At 35.8% G+C, this 17,982-nt stretch overlaps 2 protein-coding genes across 2 annotated transcripts; one reads left to right on the top strand and one right to left on the bottom strand.

Annotated features, from left to right (window-relative positions):
* Positions 1-651: 651 nt before the first annotated feature.
* LOC107004631 (auxin response factor 4) lies at positions 652-9,860 on the top strand. The gene is made up of 12 exons (XM_015202912.2): positions 652-1,604; positions 1,710-1,766; positions 2,152-2,337; positions 2,441-2,525; positions 2,592-2,682; positions 3,496-3,660; positions 6,006-6,125; positions 6,215-6,290; positions 7,154-7,319; positions 7,576-8,318; positions 8,403-8,593; positions 9,410-9,860. Exons 1-12 carry the CDS (start codon positions 1,239-1,241, stop codon positions 9,591-9,593), a joined length of 2,430 nt encoding a protein of 809 aa, XP_015058398.1. The 5' UTR covers positions 652-1,238; the 3' UTR covers positions 9,594-9,860.
* Positions 9,861-10,646: 786 nt separating this feature from the next.
* Positions 10,647-17,982, bottom strand: LOC107003059 (isovaleryl-CoA dehydrogenase, mitochondrial). The gene is made up of 15 exons (XM_015201303.2): positions 17,771-17,982; positions 16,014-16,097; positions 15,874-15,931; positions 15,590-15,714; positions 15,459-15,503; positions 14,521-14,569; positions 14,233-14,342; positions 13,076-13,152; positions 12,832-12,882; positions 12,674-12,738; positions 11,773-11,927; positions 11,631-11,671; positions 11,482-11,536; positions 11,296-11,352; positions 10,647-10,987 (listed from the first exon to the last, which is right to left on the bottom strand). The coding sequence occupies exons 1-15, from the start codon at positions 17,888-17,890 to the stop codon at positions 10,841-10,843; spliced, it is 1,239 nt and encodes a 412-aa protein (XP_015056789.1). The 5' UTR covers positions 17,891-17,982; the 3' UTR covers positions 10,647-10,840.

The raw sequence follows: 17,982 nt of genomic DNA, 5'->3' as shown, positions 1-17,982 counted from the left end.
ATCGTGACACTAACTTGTCAAGATTTGATACCTCGAGTCATGATGACACCTACCAAAACCCACAGTAGGCTAGTTAATTCATAACCTAGAACGACAAATAACCAACATACTGGGTTATACAACAGACCACAAGCGAAAAAGAGGAAAAAATTAAAGCACGCAAAGAAAGATAAAAACAGGGACAAATATGTATAGTAAAAAATACGATATCCATCCTAAAACCTGATAAACATATATACATAGCTGCTAAAATGAGTATACGTCCAAATTTATCTCAAAAGTAAAAGACTAATCAAAGTTAAACAGTAAGAGAAAAATTGATTCAGGATGCCATAAACTCATCCTCGCCACCGAGTATTCCAACAACAGGCTCAATATCAACACTGACGACTGGTGTTCGAATGCTTAACATGAACCCTACTCATTCATAATCAATCCAAACTTAAACCAAAAAAAAAATTAAGTAGAAATGAAAAAAAAAGGAGGAAGAGAATCAATACTATGATTATGCTCCACATATATTTTTAAAAAGGAAAAAAACAAAGAGAAAAAGGCAATACAAAGCAAAGCAAAAAAGAAAAGAGAAAAAAAAAGAAAAGAGAGAGAGAGATGGTTGATGAAGATGTGTGGGTTCTGTACTGTCTTTAACCTGTCCCCTCCACTCAACACAGTGTTGGGTCTATCTTTCAAAACAAATTAAAGAAAAAAAAAACAGTTTTTGAGTCCAAAAGGGCACTAACCACATTGGCTTTTTCCAACTTTTGCTTCTGTGTTACCTTAAGCAATTGTCTATGTCTTCTGCTTCTTCTGTTCCCTCTTCTTTCAACTCCAAAATGGGAGTGGAAATGGAATCATACTTTGAATTTCTTGTTATTATTTGATACCCCTTTAACCCCTTTTCTTTCTTTTTATCTTATTTCCTTCCAAAAACATGACTTTCTTGTTCTTTTCTGTTGAGTTTCTTTTCCTGTTCTTGCTTTAAAGACAACCCCTTTTTCTAAATATTAGCATTTCTTGAGTATGATTTTGACTTAATTTTTTCCTAATTTTCTATTCAGCTTTGTGGCAAACACTTGATTACCCTCTTACTCAACTTTTCTTGAATTTGCTTTTTTGTGTCCTGTTGTTGTGGTTTGTGTAATGCTAAACTGAGAAAACAAGAAAAACCCAAAACAAAAAACAAACAAAAAAGAACCAATTTTTTTTTTGTTTGGGGGTGTTTTGTTTTGTTTTTTCATATGGAAATTGATCTGAATCATGCATTAGTGAGTGAAGTGGAGAAGAATGTATGTTGTAATGAAGAATGTGATAAGGGGGGTGGTGGGGGTTGTGTTAATTGCTCTTTGTACACTTCTACTTCTTCTTGTTCTTCAAATGTATCTTATTCTTCACTTGCTGTTACCTCAATTTATAAAGAGCTTTGGCATGCTTGTGCTGGTCCTCTTACTAGTTTACCCAAGAAAGGAAATGTAGTGGTTTATTTCCCTCAAGGTCATATGGAAGAAGCTGTTTCTGCTTTTCCATTTTCACCTGTCAAGATTGATTTACCAACTTTTGGTCTTCAGCCTCAGATCTTCTGTAGAGTGGAAGATGTCCAATTGCTTGTAAGGGACTTAATTTTTTGCCCCTTTTTGGTTTAAAGGTTTTAGCTTTGCTTCTCTTTTTGTAATATTTTCTACCCTTGATTTTTATATGTTGTGAAATAACAGGCAAATAAGGAAAATGATGAGGTGTATACACAGCTCACTCTTCTTCCTCTTCCAGAGGTGAGACCAGTTATTGCTTACATGTTCAATCTTGATTTTTTAAAATTTCTTGATTAATTTCATATATACCTGTCAACTCCCACAACAGATACATGGACCTAGTAACTCTATCCACCTAGTCTTGGACAAAATGGAAAAAATTACCTAGTGTTTTTGTCTCTGCTATGTCATGTTCAATTTTGATCTTTTGATGTTTTATGTTCAAATTCTGAGTAAAGGTGTTAACTTTAATGTGTTAAGCTGCTGTTTTTGTTCATTTATTAACATGGTTTCACTGTAAAGGGATCTTTTCAGTTTTTCTACTTGAATTGGTCTTTTGTTTTTTAGTGTAGTATCTTACATTGAGCTTAGACTGAGTTTTCCCTGATTTCATGGTGTTTTCCAGTCAATGGCTATAAGCTTAGAGGGGAAAGAACATGAAGATTCGGGGACGGATGAGGAAGGGAATGGAGTTAATCCAGGGAAATCAGCTTCTCACATGTTCTGTAAAACGCTGACTGCTTCGGATACCAGCACCCATGGTGGCTTTTCAGTTCCCCGTCGAGCAGCTGAAGACTGCTTCCCCCCTCTGGTGTGACCTCCATTCCAGGCTTTTGCTAAAGAGATCTTTAGTTGATTTCTTGTAATTGTCTGGTTAATTTACTTCTATCTTGGTGCTACATTATTAAATGTAGGATTACAAAGAGCAAAGACCCTCACAGGAGCTGATTGCTAAGGATCTGCACGGAGTAGAGTGGAAATTTCGTCACATTTATAGAGGTATTGAGCTAAATAGTTAGATACTTGTTTGGTCCGAAATATTAATGTTTGATGCTTTTCTTTCAGGCCAGCCAAGGCGACATTTGCTCACTACTGGATGGAGTATCTTTGTCAGCCAAAAGAATCTTGTCTCAGGGGATGCAGTTCTCTTCTTGAGGTATACATACCTGTTATCTTTGCTGTATTTGAAAATAAAATTTTGTAAAACTTTAAATGAAGTAGAACCACAAATGGAGATGAAAAAAAATTATATTTGAGTCCGCTGAATCCACAACGTGTGTTTAAGAAACTTAATTCCAATTTAGTACCTGAGGTATAAGATTATTTTCTCCCATGATAAAATGGATAAATCACACTGGTGTAGTGGTACTTCGAACCCTAGTGTACAACGAACCCTAAGAGTAGCCAGATCACACTTACAACTTACTTTGCAAGTGCATGAAATATTGCAGAAAGAAGTAGAGTAATTCATATTTTTGGTAAGTAAAAATCCTAGGAAGCGCACATGAATTTATAGCCAACAAAGGGTAGTTTGAACAAGTGTTATTGTGCCGTACGGAAAAGTTACAACCATTCCAATGTAAAGGTGCTATTCAAATCACATCATTTCCCCTGGTGTCTTTTTTTAGGAAATCACCTATTCATTTCTCATTCACACTTCTTAACAAACCCCATAATATCTTAGCTCAATGGTATACTCCAAATGGTTCATCTTTTTAGGTACTAAAGCAGCTTTGACGGTGAGCTGGGAAAGGGAATGAGGGTGGAAAGTGACCGATATGAAAATATCAAGTCATTGTACTTGGAAGCTGGAAAATCATTAGGTCTAATACCTAGGTTTTCAATATGTCACGGTGACTCGTTAGGATGCCAATGCCAAGATCTTAATGATCCTCTATTCAACTTTTGAAGCTTGTTTAGTCACAATAGGTATTTAAATTTTATTCAAGCAGTCAGATGATCCTTGCAGGGGAGAAGGTGGAGATCTCAGACTGGGAATAAGAAGAGCTGCAAGACCTAGAAATGGGCTTCCTGAATCGATCATCAAAAGTCAATATTCTGGACCGGATGTTCTTTCGTCAGTTGCTACTGCCCTATCAGCAAAGAGCACTTTCCATGTTTTCTATAGCCCAAGGTATCTCACTATATCTCTGTGTATAGTTCTCTATTTAGTTGTTGGCCTATTTACATGGTAAAATCCGTGGCAATATCCCTCAACCATACATCTTTTACTATTTTAGGCTTTGCGACGTTAATGAGATTTGATATTCACATGGCTTAGATTTTAATTGCATTTAAGTCATGAAGGCATAATAACCAAATACATATAAACAAAGATTGCTTATTTCCATCCAACCAGTCATTTGCAGAGATTGAAATGAATTGTCAATGTTTTGGATACCACCGTTTTATGTGTCCAATTAATATCTTAACAAATACAAATGGTGTAGGCGTGTAGGCCTTCTTCGTGCAGATCAGTTGTATTAGAAGATTTGCTCTGCTTTAAGGAAACAGTTCTGGAGGAGTAAAGTCGTACTGTTTACTGTCAAACTTGGGAACTAAGCTAGTATTGATGGTGCGAAGTTTGATATCCAGTGATAAAATTATACTCACTTATTTGACATAAATATGCTTTTGAAAAATCCAAACTAAGTTGATTATGGGTGGTACTACTTGTAATCATGTTGCAGTTTAAATGTTTGTAATTACTTGAAAAGTCGTAGATAGAATGATTATATTGGTTTAGTGAGACAGCACTGAAACATCACTGATTGCTATCATTGCTAACAAATATTGTGTTGTTATAGTAATGATGCACTGAATTATGAAGTAAGATTTGGAAGATTACAATTGGGGAGCTCCAAAATGAACTGATATGGTTTCATAGCAGTGTGGCAATATATTTGGCTTTATTGCGATCCATCTTTATTATATTTGTTAGTTTGTTCCTAGATTGAGGCACAACTAGTGGCTTTCTGTTTATTTATGTGGCATCAGCTGCAGAACAAAACATAATTGAGGGTAGTAACTCGTTGAGCTCCCCACATCGGTCATTTAGGGATGAGAAGATCTGCTTATATTGTCTTGGACAATCCTCACCTCATGAGCTAGCTTTTGGAGTTGTGTTAGACCCAAAATCCATTTTTTTCAGCGTGCCAGGGTGTTGACTGTTGAGTTCCCACATCAGTCATTTAGGGATGAAAAACCTCTTTTCCTTTTTATAAGAGGTATGGAGTCTAGATGTTAAAAAAAAAAGAGGTATGGAGTCTCTTAATATGGCCTTGGACAATTCTCACCTTATGAGCTAGTTTTGGGGGTTGAATTAGACCTAAGGTCTATTTTTGTATCATAACTTATACTAGTACCCAGGTATTTGATCCATTCTATAGGCAGTGATCTTTCTGTTTGCCAAGCCATCAATTATCTTCCAACTAATAGTCCTCTGATTCTGAACTTCAGGTATCTGATGAAATTTTTCAGTTGAGAGACAACTTAGACTCATTCGTTTAGACTGAGTGATTCAGATGCATGTCTTTCTATGCAAATGTAGTGCAATGCATGCTGTAGTGGCTCATATCAAGTAGATTTCCTAGTAGGTCAATGCTAGGAAAGCAACTTGTCTACTGGTAATCTCTACTTCGGCTAGTTCATATTTCATTGTCAGCATCTAAAGCATCAAAAGGATGATCTTGAGGTTGACCCAAATCTTGCACTCTGTGCTATCATATATATAACTGCACTTACCTGGAAAGGGGAAGTACTTTGCCTTTTCATATTTATGAAATGAAGCAGCTGTTTCTTTTTAGTGATGTTCATATTCGATGCAATGTTGTTCATTCAGATTTTCTTCATGTTTGAGTTGAATAAGAAAATGTTACAGTTAAATATATCATCGAAGTGAATTATTTCAATGTTATGAAACCAGTTTTACATTCCAGAAGCTAAATTTCTTTTAGAAGAACCCATGGTGTATAAAGTTGGCGAGGAAGTGTGCATCTCTGTTAGATATGTAAGAAATTTGATTCACTGGTATAAAGATATAAAGATATTAATGCTCTTTGATTCAACGTGTGAAAATTCAGACTTAAAACAATATTACCTATTGGTAAAACCATTGACAATATGGAAGGGTTGATTTAGTCAAGAGGATGAGAAAAATTATTATTTCTGCTGCTTCTTTCAATTCATGTGTTTCAAGCAGAGTCTTGTCCTGATTATGAAACCGTTTATTTCCCAAGGAATAAGGAATAACAAAGAACTATGATTTTCAGAAAATAATCTGATGGACGTTAAAGTCTCATATTAAGTGCAATCCTGTAGACTGTAGTCAAGTTCCTGAATCTTAAAACATGTGAAGTTTATTCTTTAGTCACTGCTGCAGCTTTCAGAAGTTTGTGTCGCGAATTGTCAAGATATTATTGTTGTTCTTTTGTTGCTACATAGATCATTTTGAGTTAAAAGTTTTTTCTTATAATGTAGGGCAAGTCATGCTGATTTCGTTGTACCTTACCAAAAGTACGTGAAAGCCATCAACTCTCGGATTCCTGTTGGGACAAGATTTAAAATGAAATTTGATTTGGATGATTCACCTGAAAGAAGGTAATTGTATCCTTACTAAATACCATTATATGCTCTTCTTCCTTTCATTGGTTTCTGTTGTAATAAAAACATTTCATCACTGCATGCAGGTACAGCGGTGTAGTGACTGGGATAAGCGATATGGATCCCTTTAGATGGCCCAACTCTAAATGGAGATGCTTGATGGTATGCCTGGCATATAATTATCATTCTGTTGTTTGTTTAAGTACTCCTTCTGTTTCAATTTGTGTCTAGTTTTGACTTGGTACGAAGTTTAAAAGAATACAGTAGACTTTTGAATCTTGAGGTCTTAAACTAAAGATATGTAGAATGTATCAAATTGCCTTTTAGTCTTGTGGTCATAAACATATCATGTGGAGAGTTGTAACTGAAGAGTTCCCATAAAAGGAAAGAGGCATTCTTTTTTTAAACAAACTAAATAGGAAAGTAAGACAAGCAAATTAAAACGAAGGGAGTAGTTGGTATCGCTCCACCTATCACTTCATGTTTTTTTGAATAAGTTGGAACTTGTTCTTCTATTTATCTCAGGGCGATTTTCTTGCTTCCTTGTTATTCACAGAGGCATATATGTTCTTGAATTTTCTGCCGGTGTTACCTTGTGAGTTAGATCAGCTCTACTTAGAGGTCTTGTAACATGTAAATCTGCTTGTTGAATACCTCTAGGAACAATGAAAGGACCGTATATTCTTTGGTTTGGTTGATCAGGTCATAAAAATTGGCCATGCCATGAATTATCAAACTATTCTCACTGAAATATGATGAGAAATTGTTAAATGCTCTGGTGTTGTAAGATGCTTGATTGATTTCTTTTTCGTGTCAAGACTGATAAAGTTTGCTAGTTGTAAGTTGCTTGCTTGATTTTTTCGTGTCAAGGCTGATAGAGTTTGCTATCGGCAATACATTCAAATACATTCACCTATTGTATATTTTGAGATATCTTCCCAAACAAAACTGTTACATTAAGTATAGTGCCTATTAAGCAACTTATAAACTTTTTGATATATGTCCTATGTCATCAACTTTAATAGGTCAGATGGGATGAAGATATAATGAGTAATCATCAGGAACGGGTTTCTCCTTGGGAAATTGATTCTTCAGTTTCCTTACCACCACTGAGCATTCAGTCCTCACCAAGACTGAAGAAACTGCGGACTAGTCAGCAGGCACCATCAGTACTGGACAGCCATTTTGCTGGTATTGATCTAACTTTTCTAAATCCTTTTGTATTATATTGTCATTATGTCGTATCAGTACTGCATTTGGACTGTTTTTATCCTTGAGTCGACGGTCTGTTGGAGACAGGCCTCTCTACTAAGGTCTGCGTACACATATACACTACCCTCCCAGATCCCACTGTGTGGGATTACACTGAGTATGTTGTTATTGGTGTTTTCATTATGTTGTGATTCCACTGAAGTTCATTTTTATTCCGATTTTGTTATTTTATCAGGAGGGAGTGCTCTTTTAGACTTTGAGGAGTCAATAAGATCCTCCAAGGTCTTGCAAGGTCAAGAAAATTTAGGTCTGATATCACCTCCCTATGGTTGTGATAAACCAGTCCGCCCACTGGATTTCGAGCTGCAAAGAGTAGCTCGTCACAATCTCATGCCAAATGGTGTAGAGAACATTATTGTTGGTGACTTTGTGAAAACTCAGCCTCCAACAACCTACACAGGCTTTCTGGAATCCAATAGGTTTCCAAAGGTCTTGCAAGGTCAAGAAATTTGCTCGTTGAGATCCCTTACTGGAAAAGGTGATGTTAATTTTGGTGCTTGGGGAAAACCTGAATTTGGTTGCAATGTTTTCGGCACATATCAGAGGCCGAGAGCCAATTTCTATCCTCTCGCTTCTGAAGGGGCGAGGAATGTGTTTTTACCTTACAATGCGATGTATAGAGCTGGACAAGATCCCGTGGTTCCCTCCTACATTACTAATTTCCAAAGAGAAAATCCTACCTTGAACCAGAATTCAATCCAAAATGTGGTTAGGAGGGAAGAAGCTGGAATGCCAAAGTTTGTAAATGAGCAGAGGCCACCGGAGATGTCTAAAGTGTCCATTCCAGAGAACCATTTCAAGAATGAAAATGACGACTCCTTCAATGCACAGGCTCCATGTAAACTGTTTGGCTTTTCCTTGACGAAAGAACCATCTACTCCTAGCTCGCAGAGTTCTGGTAAGAGGAGCTGTACTAAGGTAAGTTTCCATAAGTTGCACATAGCGAATTGGAACTGTTTTTTCTTTGGACTCTATTGCTAATATTTAATAAATGGCGTGAAGGTTCACAAACAAGGCAGCTTGGTTGGACGAGCCATTGATCTCTCGAGATTGAATGGCTATGACGACTTGCTGGTTGAGTTGGAAAGGCTTTTCAACATGGAAGACCTCTTAAGAGATCCCAACAAGGGGTGGCGAATCTTGTACACTGACAGTGAGAATGACATGATGGTTGTCGGAGATGATCCATGGCAGTAAGTCTCTTTCTCATGCATCTCCGTTTCTCATCACTGTCTCAATTGTTTGATACTGCATTCAAAAAATATTACTTCTTGGTTTATTATGCATCTGAATCACTAGAACCACACAAATTTCTCTTCCAATTAGCTGACTTCCACTAGAAATCGGAGTTTTGGATATTAGCTAACCTCCACTTGAGATCTAAGTTTTCTTTTACTTTTCTTCTCCCATGTTAAGATAAATTTCTTTCCTTGAGCTGAGGGTCAATCGGAAACAGCCTCTCTACCTCCAAGGTAGGGGTAAGGTCCACATACATTTTACCTTCCAAGGTGTGTCAAAAATTTTGGAGAACATTTTCTCCAAGTAAATAAGTCCCTAAAAATGAGGAAAATGACTTCCTTAGTCGAAGTAGGGAAAACAAGTTCCTAAAATAGCATACCATACTGATTTTCTCCATTCCACCCTCCCAACAAACCCACACCCCATTCTCGCCACTCCCACCACACATAGTGTTTCCCTTGAATTTATACACAAAGCTTACTTATCACACACAAGAAAATAAATAATAAACACTTTTCAAGAAGGCATTTTCCGGAAAAACATTTTCCTTCATACCACACACCTTAAATTAGAACTTGTTATTTTGCTACTTCTGCCGAGCAGAAAAATCTTGGTTCAGGGAAAAAGTAAGGGTCTGTACACACTGTCCTCCCCAGACCTCACTTGTGGGATAACACTTGTTGGATATGTTGTTCGAAAAAGTATAATTTCCCTTAATAGATTGATTTGCTTATCAGTAACTTGTGTACCTTCTAAATGACTTTCGCCAGTGAGTTCTGTGAGGTAGTATCCAAGATCCATATATACACTCAAGAAGAAGTGGAGAAAATGACTATTGAGGGGATCAGCGATGACACTCAAAGTTGTTTGGAGGAGGCACCAGCAATCATGGATGTCTCAAAGTCTTCTTCAGTTGGCCAGCCTGATTCATCTCCAACTGTAATCAGGATTTGAATAAAGTTTGAATGGAGTACCTATGAATGTTCATGCTTTTTTATGCTATGTTAAGTGATATATATGATGATAATAGTACTCTACCTACTACATGTTCTTGTTATGTTTAATAAATTATTGTCACTTAACATGTTATGTTAAATGTTGGAAGTCTGTTTTCAACTACAATGGGAGCTTGTATGATGAAAACTATGTGGTGACTCATATGTCATTATAACTCTAATTCTAATTATGTTTCACTATGTATAATATTGAACATTGTATGAATACCCCTTTCTTTCTAACCCCCACCCCCAAAGTGGTATGTAGTTGCTTGAACCTAGCGCGCATGAAGTGGTGCTTGACCAAAAGGTTGAGGGCAAGAATACTTGAGTGGATATAATTGAAGATCGATGTAATTAAGACAACTATGTAAAGGATGGGACACAAACACACCAAAAAACAAAAAAGTGAGCCCCCTACCAAAACCAAGTTGTGTACTTGTGTTTGGTAAATAAAATATTACCTACTTTTTACTTTACCTACTTAATCTTAGAAGGTTATATTATTCCATTTTGTCAAATATTTTATTTAGTAGAAGTATTTATGGATTGAAAATTTTGGGCTAGACAACACTACTTTGTGAAAAAGAGTGTTTTTCTAAATACAATTTGTGGGGAAGGGGAGTTGGTTTTTAGTGACTTAGTGCCATCTAAGGCCTACTACCTAGATTGCATTGGTAGTGGCAATAGGTCACAAGTACTATAATACTATCCTATGTATATGTGGGCTTACTATTTCAATATTTTAATGAAGTGGATGTGGATCACCAAAATGATATAAAAGCACTAAAACCAATTTTCATAGGCTAAGCTAAAGCTACATAAATCTCATTTAAAAGAGAAAAAAAGGAAAACAAAATTCTTTATTGTCCCCCCAAAAGTGCTTTTCTAGTGTCAGTGTAGATTGCCTACATCACACACCCTAACAAGGTAGCCTTTTCTCGAACCCTACATGAACACAGGATGTTTTGTGCTATTTTGAATATGTATCCACATTTCTCAGACTGCAAGCTGGTTTTTAACAACACTCACAACACATTCTTTTCATTTGATAGGAGTACCTTGGATTAATACATTATTCATACACAAAAATAAAAGGAATGAACTTTTTTCTTTCTTTAATTCCAAATGAAGAGAAAAGAGGGTGTGTGTGTTATCAATTTATACTAATTTCTCAAGGAACTCGATAAACTATCAATGTCAATGTCATTGTTCTTTAAAGAGTTCACGGCCTATTATAATTCTTCTGATCTCACTTGTGCCTGCACCAATCTCATATAGTTTGGCATCTCGGAGAAAACGTCCAGTCGGGTACTCATTCACGTAGCCATTGCCTCCAAGGCACTGAATAGCCTGCAACACACGCAACAATCTTATAAGCATATCATCTTTCTGGGACAAGACATTTTTTGGAACTCGGTGAATGATGGAGGCAGGACCGAGAGATTTGTGTGCCTTTAGATCCATGGTATTACTGGAATAAGCCAAGACGAGAGAGATTTTTGAAGAATCCATTCGTCAGAAATGGCGGTCCTTATCAGTATATTATTGAACCAGTAAGAGATAACAGAAGTTCCAAACTAAGGGTGACACATGAGTTGACAGCCTATGGGTAGAAGATATAATTATCACAGAGGTACAGAAAGAATAAAGTTTCTCACCTGAAGAGCAACTTGGGTTGCTCTTTCAGCAGCAGAGAGTATAACACCAGCACAATCCTAAACAGACAAAATTGAAAGCATGTTAAGTTCAAAGGGGAAAAATGTTCGTTAAATAAGTACTAGCTTCGATAAAGTTTGAGAAACTAAAAAAAGAAGAAAACAAACACAAATTTCTAGTGCAAGGACCTTGGTATTAATCGTCCCGCTGTCACATTCCCTTGCGACAGAATAGAGATAAGATCTGTTCATGAAAGAGAACAAGCACATGATATTATTGATCAGATTTAGGGGGAAAAAAATATGGACTAGAAGTGTGACAATAAAGAACACCAGACCTTGAAGATTGCATAGATGTATACATGTCAGCAACTTTTCCCTATATTTTCAGGTCAATAAGCAACATATATTAAGAATTTATACCAACAAATATCAGGAACCATGGAAAGTTTAATTATAGCAGAAGGCAGTAGTTATAACCTGCACAAATTGAAATTCTCCAATCGGTCGCCCAAATTGTTCCCGTTGTTTAACATAGGGGAGAACAACATCAAGACAAGCTTGCATAATTCCAACAGGACCAGATGCCAAAACAAGTCTTTCCAGATCAAGCCCCGACATCAGGACATAAACTCCTGAAGCAGTAGAAAAGCTTTTTCTGAGAGAGATAGTACCAATGATGTCCACTTAGCTTCTACTAGAACTTCACTCCTCATATAACTCAAGTGTGAGATCATGAAAGGGACTAGGAACCAATCTGTGCAGAGTTAACGTAGAAAACGAATACTCTCCTTTTAATTGCTATGATGGTATTTGACTAGGCAAAGAGTTTAAGATATTCATTATGACTTGGGCATTATATTAATAATGGAGGAAATTGGTTTAGTAATAGAAGAAAAGTTGGTTTGATAAGACAATATCACGTCAGAGTTGATTTGATTGAATTGAATTATAAGAAAACAATTTTTTTTATAAAAATAAAATGGTTTTAAACATTTTGAGAAGTTCGAAAATAGAAAGAACTCCTACAAACTGAAATAAAACAAGTAGATGCAAAAATTTTAAAAATCCACACATATTACTAGCTAGTTTGGATTAAAGCTCACTAATGCTGGTTGTCCTTATACTGGTCTGGTGTAACACTGAGTCAGAATGACGCAAGATATTTGGGAGACCTAAGCTTACCTAACATTGCCACACCCCATTACCGAGGGAAATTCTGAGAAACTTAAGCTTGCCTAACGGAATAAGGCAAGATATTTGGGAGACTTAAGCTTACCTAACGTTGCCGCACCCCATTACCTTCTGAAAGACTTAAGCTTACCTAACGGAATAAGGCAAGATATTTGGGCCAACAAAGAAGTTAACTCAGAACTCATACCTTTTCCTACTTGCCCCAGAACATTTTCTTCAGGAACAAAACAGTTCTCAAACACAAGCTCACATCTACAGTAAAAGAGTAAATTTATTAGGCCACCTTCAACATAGTAACAAAAATGTGAATCCAAACAGAGCAGCACTTGGGCAAGATGTACATACGTGTCACTTCCTCGCATCCCAAGTTTGTCTAATTTCTGGGCAGTAGAGAATCTGCATATCCAGCAATAAGAAGAATAAGCATTTCTTAAGCTCCCTGGAGATTCTAGTGTTTTTGTTATAATTTATCATACTTTACTATTTGTGTCGTGCAATCATGCAGCTACGAAAAAATAAAACAAGAAACATTAAGTCTTCTCTTTTCAGTTTTCATTTCTTTCAAGTAGTATCAGTACAGGGTGCATACCCTGTCATTTCCTTCTCGATAATGAATGCTGTGATTCCTTTTGAACCAGCTGTGACATCGGTTTTTGCATAAACAACCTGCCCAGAAATAGATTTTCATAAATGAACCTTACAATTGTATTCCCTTTCAGAATAAGATCAGAAATACAAAGGCCAAATACACAATGATTGCACTTAGTTAGAAGGATGGGAGAAAATGTCAAATGGCTATTTCTAAAGCCAAGTTTGAACAAAAAAGACCTCATTTTCGTCTAATCGGGGAAATTGAACTGTAAGAGGATTGCACAGACAAACACCATACACCTGTATATGTGGGGAAAGGATGGATGAACAGGAAAGACGAGAACTTTTTCTAAAAGCGGAAAGTATATGGACTTCTGCAGGTGAATCATTAGTATATTTCGAAAGTAACTTTACAATAGCTAATCAAATTAACTTAGGTGACAACTATTCAGTTCTTAAGTAACGTTGGAATAAGTTATTGGCCCTTGAACATTGTAAACAGATTATCCAGTATTCACTGCTGCTGCGATTGCAGATGTGCCAACCAAGTGACAATAAGTGATTATGCGAGGCTGTAATCCAAATCAATTACTGAAACCCATGTAGTGAATCGAATTCAACTGGAATAAAAGGATTGCTTGTCAAATGATTCATTTAGCACAAAGAAAGTTACTACTCTCAGGAAGACAAATAAATATTTCTATTTTTTCTCACTTAATTTAAATTCTTAAAAAACAGCTATATTTTTTCCCACCCTCACTACATGTCACAAATCAGCTTCATCCAGATATCAGCCATTCACCTTTGCAGGAAAAGAGCTGAAACTGGTTTTTTCTCCTCAATGTCCTTAACACATTGATTTTCATATGGTATAAAGTGTATGTGTAGTAGTATATGACACTTCTTCCCATCAACCGACATTTGTCTTCACATGTTCCTTAGCATGAGATCTCATCTGACAGATTGAGTATGTCAAATTAAATTCAAATTCTCAAGACTATATATTTTTAACAACGTGAACAGTTCCATTTTTATCTATAATCTGTGTAATACAAAAGATAACTCCTTAGGAAGTAATATCAATCAAACAATATTAAGTGAGACGAAAGGTTGGTAAAGTCAAAAAGTAAGGACAGAAACATTGAAGAGAAGTACCAGCGTCTGAGCCGTTGGACCATTTGTGCACCACATTTTGTTTCCATTCAGAACATAACCACCCTCAACATGGTCAGCTTTGCACTTCATGCTAACAACATCTGATCCAGCTGAACCATGAAAACAAAACTATTCAGTTACATTATAACACAAAATTCACAAGCCCTTGGCTCAGTCGTAACACCTGACCACCTCACCGCTCAAAGAAAAAGGAAACGAAGAATTAGCATCTGAAAATAATATGATAATGAGAGACATAAAATGAGAATTGAATTTAGCAGTAGTTACCATTAGGTTCACTCATAGCTAGAGCCCCCACATGCTCACCACTGATTAGCTACAACAATCAAATTATAACAGAGTGAGCCGCTATTTTTTTTATTCAGACATTTCATTAAATTGAAAAACGGGATTAACATTAACAGAAAGATATACTAGGATAATGCTCCACAAATAAAGATAAAACCCTTGAACAAGCTTAAACAGGACCACGTGAAAGCTGCAATAAGATTGGGCTATGTTTGAGCAAAAGAAAACTTAATTTTCTCTTAGTACAACTTCTTAAAGGGAATATAACCCTAGTATTCCAACCAAATGAATAAATTTCATCTATAACTCGAAGCCCAGCATATTTCCAGTGTTCCAAGTTGTAACATGCTGGTTATAAAAGTCTTAAAGAGTTCATAACTGTAATTAATTGGTGTTATCCGTTTGGTGCAACATAATTTCTATCTACCATTTATCATTTGAGCTGATCCTTGTAATATAAACCAGTTCAGAAAGTTTCTAGAGAAAACTCAACCAAGTTGTGGATACTGTTGATGACTTGGAAATTACGGACTGAGTATTTGAAGCTTCAATAAGCTAGTATGCCCACATACCAGTTCTTCATTAAACAATCATGTGCCATTACTATGTGAAGTTGTTGAGTGCATAAACCTATGGCCTACCCTGGGCAAAAATAATACTCACTCCAAACGGTTCCACCAAGATTTGAAGCACTTATGAGATATATTTTGGTGAATCGTGATATCCTTAAAGAATACAATATAAAAAAGGAGCTTTCATGAGACTCCAACAATTGTAGAGATGATGTGATTTTTGGTATTCAATATGAAGGTGGTCTACTGAACATCACAGATGTCTGATCACTACTGCAAAAAACATAGAGCTGGCAGGATATGTGGATATACAACTTTAAACAAAATGTGATGGTGGAAGAATACCTTTGGTAGAAACTTTTGTTTCTGCTCATGGGTTCCATTTCTAACCTACAGATTATCAGTAGTTGTTAATTATTTGTCAGTCAGCACCAGAGAGACCACTTATGTAAACTTTGGGTAGAAAAAACAGTTACCAACTGATTAATGCATAGGTTTGTGTGGGCACCATAAGATAGGCCAACTGACCCTGATGCTCGACTGATCTCTTCCATGGCTATGCAGTGATACAGATAACCAAGGCCAAGTCCCCCATACTCCTCTACAAAGACAAAATAAGCAATCTCAGACATAAAACTTTTGGGGCTGTCAGTCTTAAGTATAGCACTTGAGAGGAGTGTTAGTAGTTCTCTTGTCTGCTCTCTCTTCGCCCTATATATCACATCAAAATCAATAAAGAGATTATGATTCAAAAGCTTACCTGGCACTGTAATACCGAGGAGATTAAAATCCCCCATTAGTTTCCACAAATTAACATCCTGATAGACAAGACGAACATAGTTAAAAAACCATATTCGTTAGATAGAACACTTCAGACAACAAAAGCAAATATACACATACCTGAGGGAAATAGTTCGTTCTATCTATTTTTTCAGCATGGGGGGCAATATTCTCTTGAGCAAATTGTGCCACACTCTCTTTAAACTGAAATTTGCAAATGGAGAGTTAGAAAACTGCCATAGTGCATCTCATAAACAGAATGCATTCACATATCATGCAATTAACGATATTACCTTAAAGTAACACATACTCCTAACTAGCTTAAGTAAATAGGAAAACAAATCAGTGCTAAAATTGAATTTCCAATCAATAGGAGGTGAGGTTCGGAACCTACTGCGAGAGGGACGGCTCAAAAGCATAGCTTTTAGAAATGAAGTTTTTTTGTGAGATTAGGATGAAAGACAGTGACGTTGCATGAGTCATTTAATGTTCCACTAATTCAGCTTGCTGATAATGAATGAACACAGCAATTTAGCAATTATAAAAGTCCAGACATCTTTCAAGAATCATCCAATAACTCAAAACACAACTATATCATACCCAGTGTAATCCCACAAGTGGAGTCGAGGGATGTTAGAGTGTATGCAGACCTTACCCTTACCTCGTAAAGATAGAGAGGTTGTTTCCAATAAACCCTCAGCTTACATAAAGTAAACAACTCAATAACACCATTTTACTTCATAAAAAGACACCATTTCATAAATCAATCCAGATTTTAGAGCATCAGTGCATCACATATGATTAGGCAAAGTTGCAAACCAAGAGTAACAAAGATCAAACACAAAGAAAGAAATTCGGTCAAAATTGCTACAAAATGCCCCATATGAAGAAAAATACAAAATTAAATTATTTTTAAAAATAAAAAGAGTAAAAGTAAATTGTTCTTCATTAAAATCAGTAAGAAGGCTACCCAATTCAACATTAATTACCTAAAAGAAATACTTCCACAGACTAATCACAGAAACATGATTTATCAAACCCAATACTAAAAACCATTAATAGGCAACAATATTCACCAAACCTAAAAAGAGAAAACTATACCAGGTTAATGGCTAGCCTAAAAATATTCAAATTATGACAAATTCTTTTTAAAAATTACAAACTTTGACTTAGCAGGTCAATGGCAAGTGTAAAAACAATCAAAGAAGCAAAATTGTTTGAAATTTGAGTAGCAACTATATGTACATACAAAAAAAATTGTGAACTTCATAGATATGCATAATAGAAGCAAATCAACATATGCGTTGAAACTTGGACCTGTCTATGTCACTACATGTACTGGGTTAATTGCTAAAACACAGTTAAATTATAACAAACCCTTTTACTAATAGGAAAAATCTTAATAGCTAAGCTAGTTGAATACCGAAATTTTCACCAATTCCACTCCCCCTACCCCTACCCCTAATTATTTTTAAATAATAATAATAAAAAAAACTCGAAAAATGTTAGTAGCTCAATTAATCACCTACCGGCACTTAAGTGATGGCTCAATTCCCCTCCTCGTTTCCCCTACCTACCCTTACCCCAATTTAAAATAATCATGATAATAAAAGGTTAATGACGATTGACGACGGTATAAAAAAACAATCAATCAATGGATAACCTAGAAATTGAAGCAAAATTGATCGAAATCTGATTCGCAGCTATATTAACATGCAAATAGTTCTTCGGATTCGTCTAAACTCAATACTTACAACGAAAAACATAAATTTATAAATTCACTAAAATTAAAAAATTAAACTCATAAAATTCAAATTCCAAAACAACTCTCTGTTCATTCATACGCATAACAGAAAAAATAATAATTTTAAATTAACCTGCTTCTGTGTATCATCGAAGAGTAACGAAGTTGAAAACGCAGCAAATTGTGGCTTCTGCTGATTCCTGATTCTGAACAAAGCAGATTTCACAGACCTTGCTATGAACAATTTATGCATTTTCTTATGGAATATTAATAATTATAATAATAATAATAATAATAAATATATCCTAAGTTTCTATACGATGAAAATGGAGGACAAATGTGATA

Source organism: Solanum pennellii, chromosome 11 (assembly GCF_001406875.1).
Source record: "Solanum pennellii chromosome 11, SPENNV200".
Taxonomy (NCBI): Eukaryota; Viridiplantae; Streptophyta; class Magnoliopsida; order Solanales; family Solanaceae; genus Solanum; species Solanum pennellii.
Note: the sequence above shows the minus strand (reverse complement) of the source record. Positions and strands in the feature narration are given on the sequence as shown.